Source organism: Populus alba, chromosome 18, assembly GCF_005239225.2.
Source record: "Populus alba chromosome 18, ASM523922v2, whole genome shotgun sequence".
NCBI classification, from domain to species: domain Eukaryota; kingdom Viridiplantae; phylum Streptophyta; class Magnoliopsida; order Malpighiales; family Salicaceae; genus Populus; species Populus alba.
This window is the reverse complement of record NC_133301.1, coordinates 12,605,862-12,621,569: the sequence shown is the minus strand read 5'-3', so window position 1 is coordinate 12,621,569 and position 15,708 is coordinate 12,605,862. Positions and strand designations below refer to the sequence as shown.

General features: G+C 33.0%; 2 protein-coding genes across 2 annotated transcripts; both read left to right on the top strand.

Moving 5' to 3' along the window:
• Positions 1–3,361: 3,361 nt before the first annotated feature.
• On the top strand, positions 3,362–8,751 carry LOC118034365 (leucine aminopeptidase 1). Its single transcript, XM_035039636.2, has 10 exons — positions 3,362–3,677; positions 4,283–4,697; positions 4,787–4,981; positions 5,176–5,401; positions 5,682–5,808; positions 5,984–6,079; positions 6,830–6,907; positions 7,189–7,249; positions 7,733–7,920; positions 8,420–8,751. Exons 1-10 carry the CDS (start codon positions 3,444–3,446, stop codon positions 8,546–8,548), a joined length of 1,749 nt encoding a protein of 582 aa, XP_034895527.1. The 5' UTR covers positions 3,362–3,443; the 3' UTR covers positions 8,549–8,751.
• A 1,369-nt stretch (positions 8,752–10,120) lies between these two features.
• Positions 10,121–13,302, top strand: LOC118034366 (uncharacterized). Its single transcript, XM_073406156.1, has 7 exons — positions 10,121–10,479; positions 10,774–10,815; positions 11,390–11,472; positions 11,581–11,683; positions 11,787–12,000; positions 12,573–12,667; positions 12,745–13,302. Exons 1-7 carry the CDS (start codon positions 10,338–10,340, stop codon positions 13,011–13,013), a joined length of 948 nt encoding a protein of 315 aa, XP_073262257.1. The 5' UTR covers positions 10,121–10,337; the 3' UTR covers positions 13,014–13,302.
• The last annotated feature ends 2,406 nt before the right edge of the window (positions 13,303–15,708 follow it).

The window sequence follows — 15,708 nt, the reverse complement described above, 5'->3', positions numbered from 1 at the left end:
TCGAGGAGTGGGAGAGTGAAAACCAAATAGAAAAGGGAAAGGAGAATAAAAGGCCGAACTAAGACCAAAAAGGGCCAAAATCGAACAATAAAAGGCCTAAACCGGCACCAAGAGTTTCCCAAACGAATAGCACCATGAGAGGTCCATTAATCCCAACTAGATAGCAACAAAGGAGAACAGAAGAAGCCCAGCTAGGCCCAATAAGGGCCGAAACCGAATAGCCTTGTAAAGCCCAACCGAATAACAAGAAAGAATAAAAAAAAAGGGCTTGATCGAGGAGGCGAGGGGGGGCAACCAAGGAGAAAAGGAAGAAATCCACGATCGGGAGAAGTTAAAAAAAAATCCTATATTCCATAATTGAGTCTTGTTTTGCAAGAGTACATGGATCACGACTTAATCAAACTTTTTTTAAAAAAATCCACAATCGGGAGAAGTTCAAAATCATTTGAAGTTTTTTTAATTTTGGTTGAATGAAACTCTAGCATCAAGTCTAGATTCAAAGCAAATAATTACCCATAAAATCAGATTGATGAGAAAATGAGCTTTTTAATTTTTGCTTTGCTGTGGAAAAATAAATACGTAACTAGCGGGTTAGATTAAAAAAAAAATATTCAGATTACAAGGAATTATTTGACATTACTACTAAATCTAACTCAACATGTTAATCTTGAATTCTCCTTACCCAACCCATTACTTAGTTTGAGTTTCAAATTAATCGACAAGGAAAAATAATATGTGTTTTTAAAAAAAATTTAAAATAATATATTATTTTAATATAAAAATAGTGACATGTTAGATCAATCTGGATTTCATGGCCTAACTTACCAACCCCACAACTTGAATCGTGGACTTCATTGGATTTAACAACTTTGTTTATACGTGTGTGCGATAACAAAAATAAAAGCTTGTAAAATTGAATATCAACTAAATATCAAGATGTTTGTTTAAGATTGCGATAACCTTATAAAAAACAAAATAAAACAAATGTTGAAGACCAATTCAAAATTAATCAATATTGAATGAAAAAATTGAATAAAAAAAGAAGAAGCAAAATACGATTTAATCAAAATAAAAAATTGGAAGATGGGATTTAAACTAGAGGAACTATTTGGCATTGTTTATAAAACTAACATAGCAGATCAACCTTAAATTCTCTAGACTCGACTTTTTACCTGGCTTTGATTTAAAATTAACCTATGTAAGAGTTGTCTTGACTTAGTTAACTTGATGGGTCTAAAGTCAATCTGGATAGATGATAAAAAGCTTGATATGCCTTTAGAAAACATTTTGAGATGACATCTTTTTTTTTTCTTTAATATTAAGATGGTGATATATTAGATTAACTCGAGTTTTGCGACTTAACTCATCAAACTCGTAACCCGAATCATAGGTTCCATTGGGTTTAACAACTTTTTACTTAATAATACGATAACAAAAACAAAAGCTTGTAGAATTAAATACCAACCAAACATCAGGATGTTTAATTAAGATTATAATAACCTAACAAAAAGTAATTTGAAACAAACTATAAAGATCAATTTAAAATAAATAAAACATTAAAGGATGAAATCAAAGAAAAAAAAGCAAAAAATGATTCAATTAAAAAAAATGAGAGATGGAATTTAAACTTAATGAACTATTTGATGTTGTTTTAAACTCAACCCAGCGGACTAACCTGGAACTTCTTGATAGGAATCCTTACCTAACTTGGATTTAAAATTAATCTACATGAGAATTACCCTTACATGACCCTATTGACTTGGCGTATCTAAGGCAACCTGAATAACTGGTAAAAGAGTTGTTTGGTTAAAAAAATAATTCAAGATAATATATTTTTTTTTAATATTGAGACGATGATATATCAAATCAAATTAGGCTTCGCGGCTTAACTTGTTAAAAGCGAAACCCAATTTATTGATTCCACTAGGTTTAAAAACTATTTTTTAGTGATGTAATAATAAAAATAAATTTTTGTAAAATTAATCACTAATTAGATGTGGAGATGTTTGTTTGAAATTATGATAATCTTATAAAAAATAAATAAAAAAAATTATGATTATCAATTTAAAATATCAAGGGATGTAATTGAAAGAACAAAAGCTAAAAAAACATTCAATCAAAAGAAAAGAGATTTGGAAGATAAAGTTAAAACAAAAAATGATAGAATTAAAAAAATAAAAAGGACACCTTCTTTATTTTCCATACGAAACAATGAAGTTTGAGAAAACCTCAATTTTTCTAGTATGGTAATTAAATTAAAAACCTTATCTCGTACAAATACGCCAAAAAAAAAAATCAAATCAAGAAGAGAAAAAAGTCTAAGGACTAAATTGTTAAAAAAAAAAAGAAGAGCACGGAATCAAAAGTGAAAATAAATCCAAGGACCAGTTAAATAAAAAAGAAGTGAGGTGCTCCAATCACAGAATCCACTTCTTTTAGTTGTTTGTTTCTTGGAAAGTAGTTTTCGGGAAACCATTTTCCAAACTTTCCTATGTTTGTTTTCAAGGAAAGTTGGTCAGCGGAAAACACTTTCCGGTCAAAAAAGTTGTCAAAAAAAAAAATTGATCTTGGTTTTCAGGAAAGTGTTTTCCTTTTAGTTGTGTTTGTTTTCAAAGTGATTTCCGGGATCCAAACTTCTTTTTTGTTTGCCAGTAGGAAAGTTGGTCAATGGAAAACACTTTCCAGTAAAAGTTTGGCTTGGTTTCAGGAAAGTGTTTTCCTGATTGGGAAAATACTTTCGGATTGTGAAAAAATTTAGAAATGTCATTATTTGCTGACAGATCCTCAAACTTTTGGCGTAATTTGATTTTTATTTGAAAGGGTGGTTTAGAACATTGTAATAATTGTTTTTTTAAATTTTAAAATATATTAAAATAATATATATATATATTTTTAAAATATTTTTTTTCAATATTAATATATTAAAATAACAAGATAACATCAAAAAAATATTAATTTAAAATAAAAAATAAAAATAAAAATTTTCAATTTTTTTTCTAATTATAGTGCCAAATACTGAGAGTAAAGAAATGAATAAAATATGTAAGTAGTGTTTGTGTTCGATAGCTTTTTTAAAATTTTATTTTTTTTATATTTAATTTATTTTTTATATATACTTTTTAACTAATAAAAAATAATTTAATATATTTTAAAATAAAAAATAATTTAAAAAACAACGTACCCAAACAGCACATACTTTACCCATCAAACGAGTTATCAATAGCCAACTGAATCTCGGCCATGTCTATATCGGTTTGTATTTTGGATCATGTGCTGATGCCGACATGTTTTTCGGCACGAAAAGCTAAAAATCTACCACACTTCCATCATGGCCGAAGTCGGTCGGTCAGAGATGATGTCAATGGCACCATTCAGGTCTATCTTAAACCAAGTTTTTGGTGGATGGGTTTATTATAAATAGATAGAGACACCCACACTGAAAAATGGCCGCCACAGTTGTATCCTTGGCCACTTCACTTACTGCTGCTGTTGTCCCATCATCTTTCTCATCTTCCTCGGCCTTTGTTTTCACCAAGTTGTGGTCGACACCTTGTCTCAGAATCACTTTTTCAGTCTCACCCTTTTCTTATTCCAGAGGAGGCGGCAAACTCATGGCTCACTCTTTAGCTCGTGCTACTCTTGGTCTTACCCAGCCTGCTAACATCGATGCCCCTAAGGTTTTTTTTTCTGCCCCCTTCCTCTAAAAGAATTTACCCCAACGTTTTGTCTCTTTGTTTTTTGTGGTTAGATCATGAAGATTGTTGATTTCTTATGATGGTTTTATATTCGTAAAGTTAATCACAGATTTGCGTGTGTTCTGGGGATTGAATTTTGTAGATTCTTCTTTAATTTTTATTAATGGGTTTTCGTTTTCAAAGCAAGCTATAGATTTGAATGTCTTTTATGAGTAACAATAATTGAAACTGGCGTGTGGTTTTGCTCTTGTTTTGCATGAAGTTGTGGTTTTGATTGGTTATCAAGGGTTAAAATTCTAATTGAACTTTTTTTTTTGTTGATGGGGTTTTAGTTTTTGCTTTCAAGCCTTATTGGTGTTGTATTTCCGTCTGTGATTTATGGCTTGAAGTTGTGTTGAATGTATGTGACCTGATCGATTTAGTTTTATATGGATCAGCATTGTACTGGGATGTCTTTTTGTTATGTTTGCCTTCTAAAATGTGCTTTGATAAAATATTAATTGGTGAAGTTTGTGATTATTTGCATTTTGATTGTTATCTATTGGGCACTGAAGAGGTGGATGATGTATTTCTGTAATCTTTGACAGATTGCTTTCTCTGCAAAAGAGATTGATGTGGCAGAATGGAAAGGAGATATCCTTGCTGTTGGTGTTACAGAGAAAGATATGACCAAGGATGACAGCAAGAGGTTTGAGAACTCTCTTTTGAAAAAGCTAGATGCCAAGCTGGGTGGTCACTTAAGTGAAGCCTCTTCCGAGGAGGATTTCACAGGAAAACCTGGTCAGTCATTGGTTCTTAGACTTCCAGGTCTTGGTTCCAAAAGAATCGGCTTGATTGGTCTTGGACAGTCTGCTACAAACACATATGCTTTTCGCAATTGTGGTGAGGCCATTGCAGCTGTTGCAAAGACTGCTCAAGCCTGTAATGTTGGCATTGTGCTTGCCTCAACTGGAAGCACCTCAAATGAATCAAAACTTAATACTGCTTCAGCGATAGCATCTGGTACTAATGTTGAGAACTAATAGCATTGTGACAATTGTTTGCATTAACAGTTGGAAATAATTTATGTTGAATGGTTTAAAATGTGACAGGGACTGTGCTGGGGACATATGAAGATAATAGGTATAAGTCAGATTCAAAGAAGCCTGTGCTTAAATCTGTGGATATTCTTGGTTTTGGAACTGGACCTGAGCTAGAGAAGAAGCTCAAATATGCTGAAGATGTTTCTTCTGCTGTAATTTTTGGAAAAGAACTTGTCAATTCACCAGCCAATGTACTCACCCCTGGTTCGTAATAGCTTCATTCCCCTCAAGGCTTATGGGCACAATGCACCAATTACAATTACAACCTGACTGCTTCCTGTGTTTGAACTAATTTTTTGATGGGCCAAATTTCATTTTCCCATCCCAATACATAGATATGCGTCCATACATGTGTCTGATCACAGCTTTAATTGTCTGCAATGATTTCTATGTTTCAGCGGTACTGGCGGAAGAAGCTACAAAGATTGCTTCCATGTATAGCGATGTTCTTTCAGCTACCATCTTGAATGCAGAGCAGTGCAAAGAGTTGAAAATGGGATCCTATCTGGGTGTTGCTGCAGCTTCTGCTAATCCTCCTCATTTCATCCATTTGTGTTATAAGCCTCCAAGTGGACCTATTAAAGCCAAGCTGGCATTAGTTGGAAAAGGATTGACTTTTGACAGGTGATTGATTATATACATTTGCCAGTTCTAAAAACATCTGTGGGGATAAGGTGTGCTTTTGGATGTTCAATGTGTGATGGCGTAATGTAACATCATTTGGATATCTTTCATGTAACTGCAAGTCTTGTTCATGCCCTGTCAAGGAGGAGGTCATGCTGCTGACAACTGTGTCAGCATGTGTTTTTCCCTTTTATTGGATGTGGTGCTTCTATTCTTTTATGCTTTCCATTTTTCGGATGCCAGTAGGGGTTCTTAAAAGCTGTGTCTTTTATGTTTTCAGTGGTGGCTACAACATCAAGACAGGACCTGGCTGTTCCATTGAGCTCATGAAATTTGATATGGGAGGTTCAGCAGCAGTTTTAGGTGCAGCAAAAGCCATCGGTCAAGTTAAACCTCCTGGAGTTGAGGTAAGCCTCCTGTGCTGTCCTTGTTCTCATAGTCATTGCTAAAACCAGGTCCCTAACAATCTACTTAGGTCTTGTTTTCACCCTTGCCCTTATCCTACCATTCTTGTGCAATTACATGCATTTTTTTTTTCAAGCTTAAATGCCCTGGAGACTTAGCAGAAATTTTGTTATGCAGGTCCATTTCATCGTTGCAGCTTGTGAGAATATGATTAGTGGAACTGGCATGAGGCCAGGAGATATAGTTACAGCCTCAAATGGAAAGACGATTGAGGTATGGCTTTGTCATCCTGCAGGGAAAAAGACGTGAAAAAAAAAAAACAAGGCCTTTTTTTATATATGATTAAAGTGTTGTGGTTTGCATGGATTTAGACACGCATTTAGGAGTCTGCTTGTCAGTACTCCCCCCCCACAACCATCACCACCCAACAGTTGTAACCTCGCTATTGCTATCATGCATCATGAAATGTTGTAATAATTTAATCAAGACATTTTGTTAAAAAGCAAGTCCTGCTTATTTTCTGTTAGTCATTGTTGAGTCGAGATAGCAATAATTCAGGTTTGAGTTAATTGAATTAGGCATGTCCTAATCCCCAGTCTGTTTTATCATATGGACCATATGCTTCTTTCTCTTGCATCAACAGAAAAGTTTAGCTGTGACTTCTTGTTTGTGTCAGGCAGCTTTGGCATGTCTGTTAATTGAAAACATTCCTGTTTGGTTTTCATGTCCTATTGTCATTGACTCCTTTAGTGATGCCTTTTGTTGTCTGTAAGGTTTTTCTGATGTATTTAGTTTCTTATTGTCAATGCATAAGAAAGGAACAATAAAAGAAAAAAAAAAAAAGCATCGCAAGAGAGATGAGCTCCTTTTCTATTGTTGTAATTAAGTAGTTTAACTATGAGGCAAAGTGAACTATGTTCAAAAGGATTTAGAATCTCTTCTGTCCTTCATATCTTTCAACAGTTGGATAACATTATTTAATTTCTTCAATATGTAATCTCTTACTGGATAATTCCATTGCAGGTCAATAACACTGATGCTGAAGGCAGGCTTACACTTGCAGATGCTTTAGTTTATGCCTGTAACCAGGGTGCAGAAAAGGTATCATTTAAACATAGTATTGTGACAAATCAGATATAAATTTTGTATGCCTTGGAATGACCATGTTAAAATATATGTTTACTGGGTAGAAGTTGATTTTAGTTGCTCCATAAGTTGGACCTTCTTGTACCTTGATATTTGATCAGCAATGAAACTAGTAGTTGTATGACCTCACATTATCATCTCTTAGGTTAACATGGTAAGGATGCTGCATGCTGATAGTTATATAATCATTTTGTTGGAATTTAGAATGCTGCTTAATATTTTAAATTATTTTGTAGATAATTGACTTGGCAACGCTAACAGGAGCCTGTGTAGTTGCTCTTGGGCCCTCAATCGCAGGTACACACTTACATTGATGTTTCTGCAGGGTTGTGCTGAAATGCAAGTTTTCAAACACATTTTTATTAATCATGCTGGGAAGTCTGATTTTGGTGGGGATATAATTTTAAGAATTGCTTTCCCCATTTTTGTTTTCTATGGTTGAGGGAGGGGAGTGGTGGGGGTTGCAGAAAAGCAAGTTTTTGACAGCTGAACAAAGACACACAGATACCATGAGGTTTTTATGCTCTTAAGAATTTCTGAAAGGTTCAAATGAGGTCTATCACCAGCTAAAGATGTCACCATGCTTTGGGTGTGTCTGCAGTTTTTAGAACACTGTTTACAACTTCTAAACTCACGTCTTCAAGTGTCTCAAAGACATTATCGTGTTGGCTTATTAAACTTGGTATTTGTTGTTACTTATAGAATTGACACTTTCTCAAGGCTTGGTTTGATTACTCAATTGCCTGTTGTTTAATAAATGAAAAACCTTTTTTTATGCAGGTGTTTTTACACCCAGTGATGAGTTAGCAAATGAGGTATTTGCTGCAGCAGAAGCCAGCGGAGAGAAACTTTGGAGGATGCCAATGGAGGAAAGTTACTGGGAGTCCATGAAGTCAGGAGTAGCTGATATGGTAAACACTGGTGGCCGTCAGGGTGGGGCTATCACTGCAGCTCTGTTTTTGAAACAGGTGTGTGACCATTGCAATCTGTGCCTATTCTCATAGTTGTGTTCCTATTTCCATGTCTGCTCTTCACAATGAGATTACCCATTTAGATGGACATGCAAAGCAGTGTCCAGGTTGGAATGCAACCATGCGTAGAGCTCAGCTACTTGGAAGAGTTTCCATTATTTTCTACAGCAACTATATTCCTATCCATGTAGAAGAGTTGGATTTGGGCACTTCAAAGTGAAGTGTTAGGGTAATGTATCAAACAGTAAGAGGTTTCTCGAAGTTTTCCTGTATGCATGTTGTCATCCAGAACGAATGCTGGCTGTTTTTGGACAGAGACACCATCCACTGTCCACATGTTTTGGCAGGGAATGTTGTCTACCAATCTTTGGATGGAGAACCGATGAGAGGGGGAAAAGGGAAAACTTGTTAATTTACTGGTCATAAGCGCTTGTTTCTTGGCACCATATGATCTCACATCCAAGGAAATGCTGAAAATTTATCTTTGATCATGCAGTTTGTTGATGAGAAGGTTCAATGGATGCACATTGACATCGCTGGCCCTGTCTGGAACGAGAAGAAGCGCGCTGCAACAGGATTTGGCATCCAAACCCTTGTGGAGTGGGTCCAGCAACACTCTTGTTAGATATCAAAAGAGTGAGAGAAGGAAGCTTTGTATGCTGTTTTGGTGGTACTGTGAGTCATATGAATAAAAAAGGATATTGGAAATGTAATGGAATTGCCTTGAGGCATGGCTTGGTTTTACCCCATGACTGTAAATCATAGTTCCTGGTTTCTGAACTTGATAAAAAGCATCAGCAGCTGCAATTGGCATCCATTAGTTTGTAATCTTCTCTTCCATGAGTTTTGCATGCACAATTTGCGCAAGAATTTAATCCAAATCTTGTGTCATCCCTAATCAGCTAAATTGAGGTTCTTAGCAAGTGTTTGAAGGTTGGATTCCAATTCTTGAGCTTGTTAGGCAATCTACTTCGTCTTTGCCTTTGGAAGAAAAAATCAAAGTAGCCCTTTTATTTTCTTGTAATTAACAAATACATTTAGATTTATTTCTTGCATATGTAATCATCAAATATTATAATCATATAATTAAATCCAATTTAGCACAAGGTTGAATTCACGAGTTAAATAGATTAAATTAGGTCAATTAAAATATTATTTTAAAGATCTTTTAGATTATAAGTTAATCGAGATTAACTTTGTTGACTAATCTCTCAAGACTGATTTCATTCAAATTAACTTTTTGAATCATCTCTCTCCTTGACTTTTATAAATAGCACTAAAGTATACCCATGCCTATTATATCGAGAGTTTAATTCGGTAATTTGGTAAATATTTACTATAGACCGCATGATTGAAAAACAAATCAAAATGGACGGCGCGATCTAAAAAGAAAACAAAAGTACAATCCTTAAATTTTGATAAAATCCAAAAAAAAAAAAAAAAATCGGGGAATTTTGCATTGATGTCTTTAAAGTTGAAGGTGTTTTTAACTTCCACTGTTCCACTTCCTGCTTTAATTAAACATAATGGATACTTTAATATGATAACTTATATCATATTTTTATTTTTTAAGTAAGATTCAACAATTCTCTGCTTCATCTCTATGATTCATGATTTCTTTTTTAATATTCGTGTTATAGTTTTAATATTCCTATTTCTCCTATTTTTGACTTGAAAAAACACTGCAAATGTGATAATATCCGATCAATATTCTCATAATCTTTCAACAATAGATCTGCCATCATTTCTTTTAATTATTTGATGGTTAAAGATTGTATCACAGTTTTTGTAATATATTAAGTGTTAAATCTACATAATTATGAAACTTAATTCAAGATATGAATTAATGTAGGTTTATGGATAAGTGTTGTCTATTTTAAAACAATATTGTTTTATTTTTTTTAATAAAACATCAAATTACATTGTTTTAAATAAAATTTAAAAAAATCTGAAATGATTTTATTTTTTAAAAATAATTTAAAAGAAAATTAATACAATCGGGTCTATCCAAATTTTGCTAAATCTAATTATTGATATGGCTACCTTGTGGTTCAAGTAATGAATTGACATATGTCTATCAACTTTTAAAGAAGTTGAATAAAAAAAATTTGCCAGAAACAATTACTTTCTTACAGTCCACACTTTTTAAGAACAATAATTTATTACAACATTCGCGGTCTCTACGTGTTTCTCTTTTCTCTACTTTCACATTTGCACAGCGAAAAAGGTAGGTACCCCAAATCCAAAAAGAATACACTGCACAGTACAGCTGCACTGAATCCAAAAAAAATATTAGCTCTTTTTGGTAAATTTCATGATCAACAACCAACCACGTAATATTTTGTTGAAGTTAAAGAAAAACAAATACTACAAAAAAGGAGAGCTAGTTTATATTTCATGAACAAAGGAAAAAAATGAGTGTTTCCTTGACGGTGATGACCTTTAATCTTCATGAAGATCAAGCTGAATATAGTCCAAATTCATGGGAGAAGAGGAAGGATTTGTGTATTAGTGTCATCACTAGTTATTCTCCTATGATTCTTTGTACTCAACAAGGTTTGTTGCTCTTTTTTTACATGTGCGCTTGTGTGTGAAATTGTTTCTGGTTGTGTTTCCTTTGCAAAGGATGATCTGGGTGTCTTTTTATTTCTGTTTTGGAGATGGGTTTTGGTTCCTTTGAGTTGTAGTTGAGTTTTTTATAGGGGATTTTTGTTCAATGCCTCTGTGGGTTGTATGTTGTAGTGTTTCCTTCACCTTGTTGATCTTATTGTCTTTCTTTTGGGATTTGAATGGTTTCTATTGGCATCTCTTATTGTTTATTTCTACCTTTTATTTTGTGTATGGATTCAGGTGTGAAAACACAGTTGGATTATATTCAGCAGTGCTTGCCAGGTAACTTTTTCCCGATGGTTTTATCATTTGGCTTCATACCTTATGCAATGATACGTAGCTGACAAGTTGTCTGCGCAATCTTTTCTCAACCAATAGTGCTGCTATGTCACTTGATGCATTTTTATCTGCTATTTTAGCCGACACATTCATTGGAAATTCTTAATACCATTTGAAGCTATTCAATCTCCCTAGCTATGGCAGCAAATGGACTAGTGTCACTGGGTTCTGTGACATTTATGAAGGCCATATGATTAAATCGGTCCATATTCCTGCGGTATTAGCGTTTTGCTGGATAGATAAAATGTTGAACTGCCAAACTCTTGCAAATCTTATAAGTTTGGTTTCCTAAATAGAACCATGATCCTGAGGGTTTATGCAGGACCATCACCAATATATAAAATATGTAAGGGATAAATCCCAGCATACTTGTGTTTCTATTTTCTGTTATATTTTTCTATGTTTCTGCTCTTGACAGTATTGTGTTTTGGCATTCAAATGTATGCAGCGGTCAAAACTCGTTTTTAGCTAACCAGAAACTAGGCTTATATTTGGGTTGATTGTTTACATCTGTTAGGTTATGGTCAATTTGGAATATCAAGAAAAGGATCTCAAGACAGCCTAGATGAACACTGTACTATATTCTATGACAAGGAAAAGGTAAGAAATGGCTTGCTCTTCATTCTGGTTGAGATTTCCAATTCTATTTAACGGAGATATTGATGGGATTTGGCCACTCGTCATGTGCTCTTGTCTTATTCAATGAAGGTGGAGCTGCTAGAAGATGGAACATTTTGGCTATCAGAGTCGCCTTCTGTACCAGGAAGCATGTCATGGGGTGCTGCAGTTCCATGTATTGCAACGTGGGCTATATCCTTTCCAATACTAGTCTTGTCAATTTTGTGGCCTCGTCCCTTTTTTTATTTGGATTTTTGGAGGTGTCTTCTTCCATGTTTCTTTGACATGATGTCACACATTCCAATTGAAAGGGATTGAGCCCCCAGGCTTTTCATTGCAGATAGTGAATACAAACATGGATGAGTTTAGTCCTCGTGCACGTAGACGAAGTGCTTTACTCACATGGCAACACATTGCATCCTTGCCTCCTAGCTTACCAGTTGTGTATTGTGGAGGATTTAACACACACAAAGAATCAACTACAGGACGTTTTCTTCTTGGGAGATCAAGGTATCTTCATTACATAGACACTTGAGTTTTTTAAGCTGTAATTTTGTCGTGTTAGGTTATTGCATGATATCAATATGAAGAACCCACAGCCATGTTTCAAGTTTGAAACTGCCCTTCTTATAGATACCAATAATACTAATCAATTAGCTGAACCAAAGACGAAATAGTTCTTTTTTTCTTTTCCTGGAATAGGATGCTTGTGCTTACAAAACTATCATATGACTTCTTTTCTGAAAATGAAGGATTAAGACCTTTCACAGGTCCTTTCTAGACCTTGCCTTTTTTGTACAGACTGGAATCAATTACCTGATGTTCATGTCATTGTATATATAATATGAATAATAATCTCAATCCAACCCCTTCAGTTCTAACATTTTCCTCAGATAATAGGTGGTGTTGTAATGTTAGTTGCTTCTGTCAGATAATAATATAAATCATAGTGAAACGCTGCTTAAGGATATATGAGAATTTCACTTTCATTCTTAGTGATTGTTTAAGGGATTGATTCAGTAGTAACAAAAATAAAAAAGAGGGGTTGACTCAGTTGCTTGCTACTGGCTTTTCCTCTGCAGCGAGCATGGTGTAGTGGGAGATATGAGGGATACATGGCCCAATGCTCAAGTGAGGAAAAATGCTTCCCTCATACACACTTTCCATGATTTCAAAGGTATCGTTTTTCCAATTCTGTAATGATCATTCATTATGATATAATCCCGTCAAAACTCAATTATTTAGTATTGTCAGGTGACAAGCAAGGATCCCTCGAGTTCTTCAAGTTAATCTTGAGGGCACTCTGCCTCTGCTGGGACCGCCAAACGCAGGATCTGCATGTAGATTGGACTCTTTTCAGAGGTAGATCTTTGATTCCTGTCCAGTGCGAAGTGGTGAATGATAATATAAACGGGCGCTATCCATCCTCACACTACCCCATATTTGCCGAGTTTATGCTTCCTCGATCAGTGAGACTGGTTGAGCCACCTCTTACTGCAGAAGAAAACCCGCTTGCTGTGTGATTTGAAGCTCATCCTTCCCTCCTCTCCCCTTCTTGTTCTTTCCCATTAAACAGTAAGAGCATCAACTGTGATTCATTGGTTTCAGTGAGAATTTAGGTATCTGTTCCAAGCACAGCATTCTTTTTTTGGGCTATACAAGGATATTCCACTGATTTACTCTTGATTGTATCCAAAAGCCACTGTAGTTTTTTCATACAGCATAAATTATTGACAGCCCTTTACGTTGAGCTGCTACTTTTCTCAACATTGGCCATTCCAAGGATAAATTAATGATCCTTTTTTTATTTTGGATTGATTTCAGTTTTTATCAGTTTAGATGAAGTAATTTCCTTCTTCTTCTTCTTCTTTTTTTTTTTTTTAATTTTAATTTGAATTAATTTAGGTTGTGAATCCGTTAAATCAATTCTAGAATTATTATAATATTATTAATTTCAATACTTTAATATAAAAAAGTATTTAATTTTTTTTTAAAATATATAACTTTGATAATAATATATATAAATAATAAAATATTTTTTTTCATATTTTATTTTATTTTATATGCTGTAACCTAATAGAGTATAAAAATAATTATTTTATTTTATATATTATTATCAAACACAATTATATTCCCATTTTATTTTTTATAATAGATTTTTTTATTATATTTTATTTTATGCCCATAACCTAACAGAATATAAAAATAATTATTTTATTTTATATATTATTATCAAACACAATTATATTACCATCTCATTTTTTATTAAATCTTTATTTTTTCCATCAATTCTATCCCAAATAAAAAAAGTAACCATTCCCTGTCTTAAAACTTCTATTTTAAAATGATTTATGTTGAATCTCTCGAAAGTTGAAGTTGCGAAAACCGAGACCAGGAAACATGGAGCTTAGAATCATATAAAAACTACATCAAAATATATTAAAATAATATTTATTTTTTATATTATTACATGAAAACTATGTAAAAATAGCTAAAGAATTATTAATTTAATGGTTTTTTAAACAAAAAACAATCTAAAAATATTTTTAAAAAATGTATAAAAAAAAACACGTGCTGAGCTAACAAAATCGAGTTTCTTCCACCCCCGAAGGCTTGCTAAACTAGGATTCAGTCAATAAACACCATCGTACGCAATTAGTTTTCAGGACATGAATAATTTAATTAGTTGGATGATATAGTCTAAGCTCTTTGGTAATTGTGATTGACTAATTACTATTGATTAATTAATAATAATAAACACGTATGTGACTGACCTAACAAGTTATCTAGAAGTTCACAAGCAAATTAACTTTGCTTAAAAAAGACAACTATTAGTATATAATTGTCCAACTAATGCACCACAATTTTTTTTTTTTTTAACTTTATCAGGGATCGGTGGGTTTTGAGAGAGTTACAATGATTATTTTTTAAAATATTTTTTTTAAAAAATATATTAAAATTATGTTTTTATTTTATTTTTTTAAATTTATTTTTAATATCAGAACATCATTCGAGAACTTTAAAAAACCTATGTTAAGAAAAAACATTTTTGGTCAATCTTTGTTTGAGCCACACTTCCAAACACGGGCTAAATATATTTGTTTTTGTATTTAAAAAATATTTGAAAATTCTTGAATTTGTTCTTACTTCGAATTATTTTTTTATGATTTTAGATATTTTGATATGCTGATGTTAAAAATAAAATTTTAAAAATAATAAAAATATTATTTTAATATATTTTCAAGTTAAAAACACTTTAAAAAATAACTATTATTACAATATCAAACAATAGCTTCACATATTATTTTTGTGGTTTACTCAAAATACAAAAACTATCTCCTTAGCAAACAGGCTCTTAGGATGAGATCATGCACCCAAAAAATAAAAAATAAAAAAATGCAAATAGTTGCCAATATAACCTAAGAATATTGATAGCAAGGTGGTTGCGTGGTGACGGGATCACGGGGGATCCAATTCCACTCCACGATCTTACTCTTTCCTTTTCTCCTTTTTGTGTTCTCCACAATCTTGCAAGGTCACTCTCACTCTCAAAAAGTGCTTTCCTTTGTTTGGTGTTTGTTGGAGCCACATAAAAGAAAAGAAAAGATGGATTTTTCCACACCCTTCTTTTCCTCGTGATTCTAATTCAAGAAATAATTATTTGCTATTTGTGCAAGAACATTGTGTTAAAACCAAAGAATATAGGGCATGATGTTGTTCCATATAGCTTTTATTAGATATTGTTGTTTGGTATTTGTCCCTCAATTTTGTTTCTTGATCTTTGCGATTTTATAAAATAATAACAAATTTATCTCTGGTATAGAACTTTAATTTAAAATTTTATTATTAATTATTTATTCAAGTAGTTTGTCATTATTAAGAGTTTGTAACTTCTTAAATATATTTTTTTTAAAATTAAATAAATTTAAAAAACAATGTCATAATGTAGGTAATTTCATGTTTTATGTCAAATGATTCCAAACATAAATATTTAATTGAAAAATAAAAATAAAAATAATGTAATTACTTGATAAAATCTATATTATCCAATAGTTTAAAGTCTATACAAAAATAATTCTAGGTTAGGACTATCACTTGATAAGCACGTTCATTGGACTAAAAAGCTGTTTCATTTTTTTATAGTGAAAACGAAAACTTGAGAATGAATTTAGGCACAACTCTCTATTCTCATAGCATAATCCACTTGGGTAAACTTTA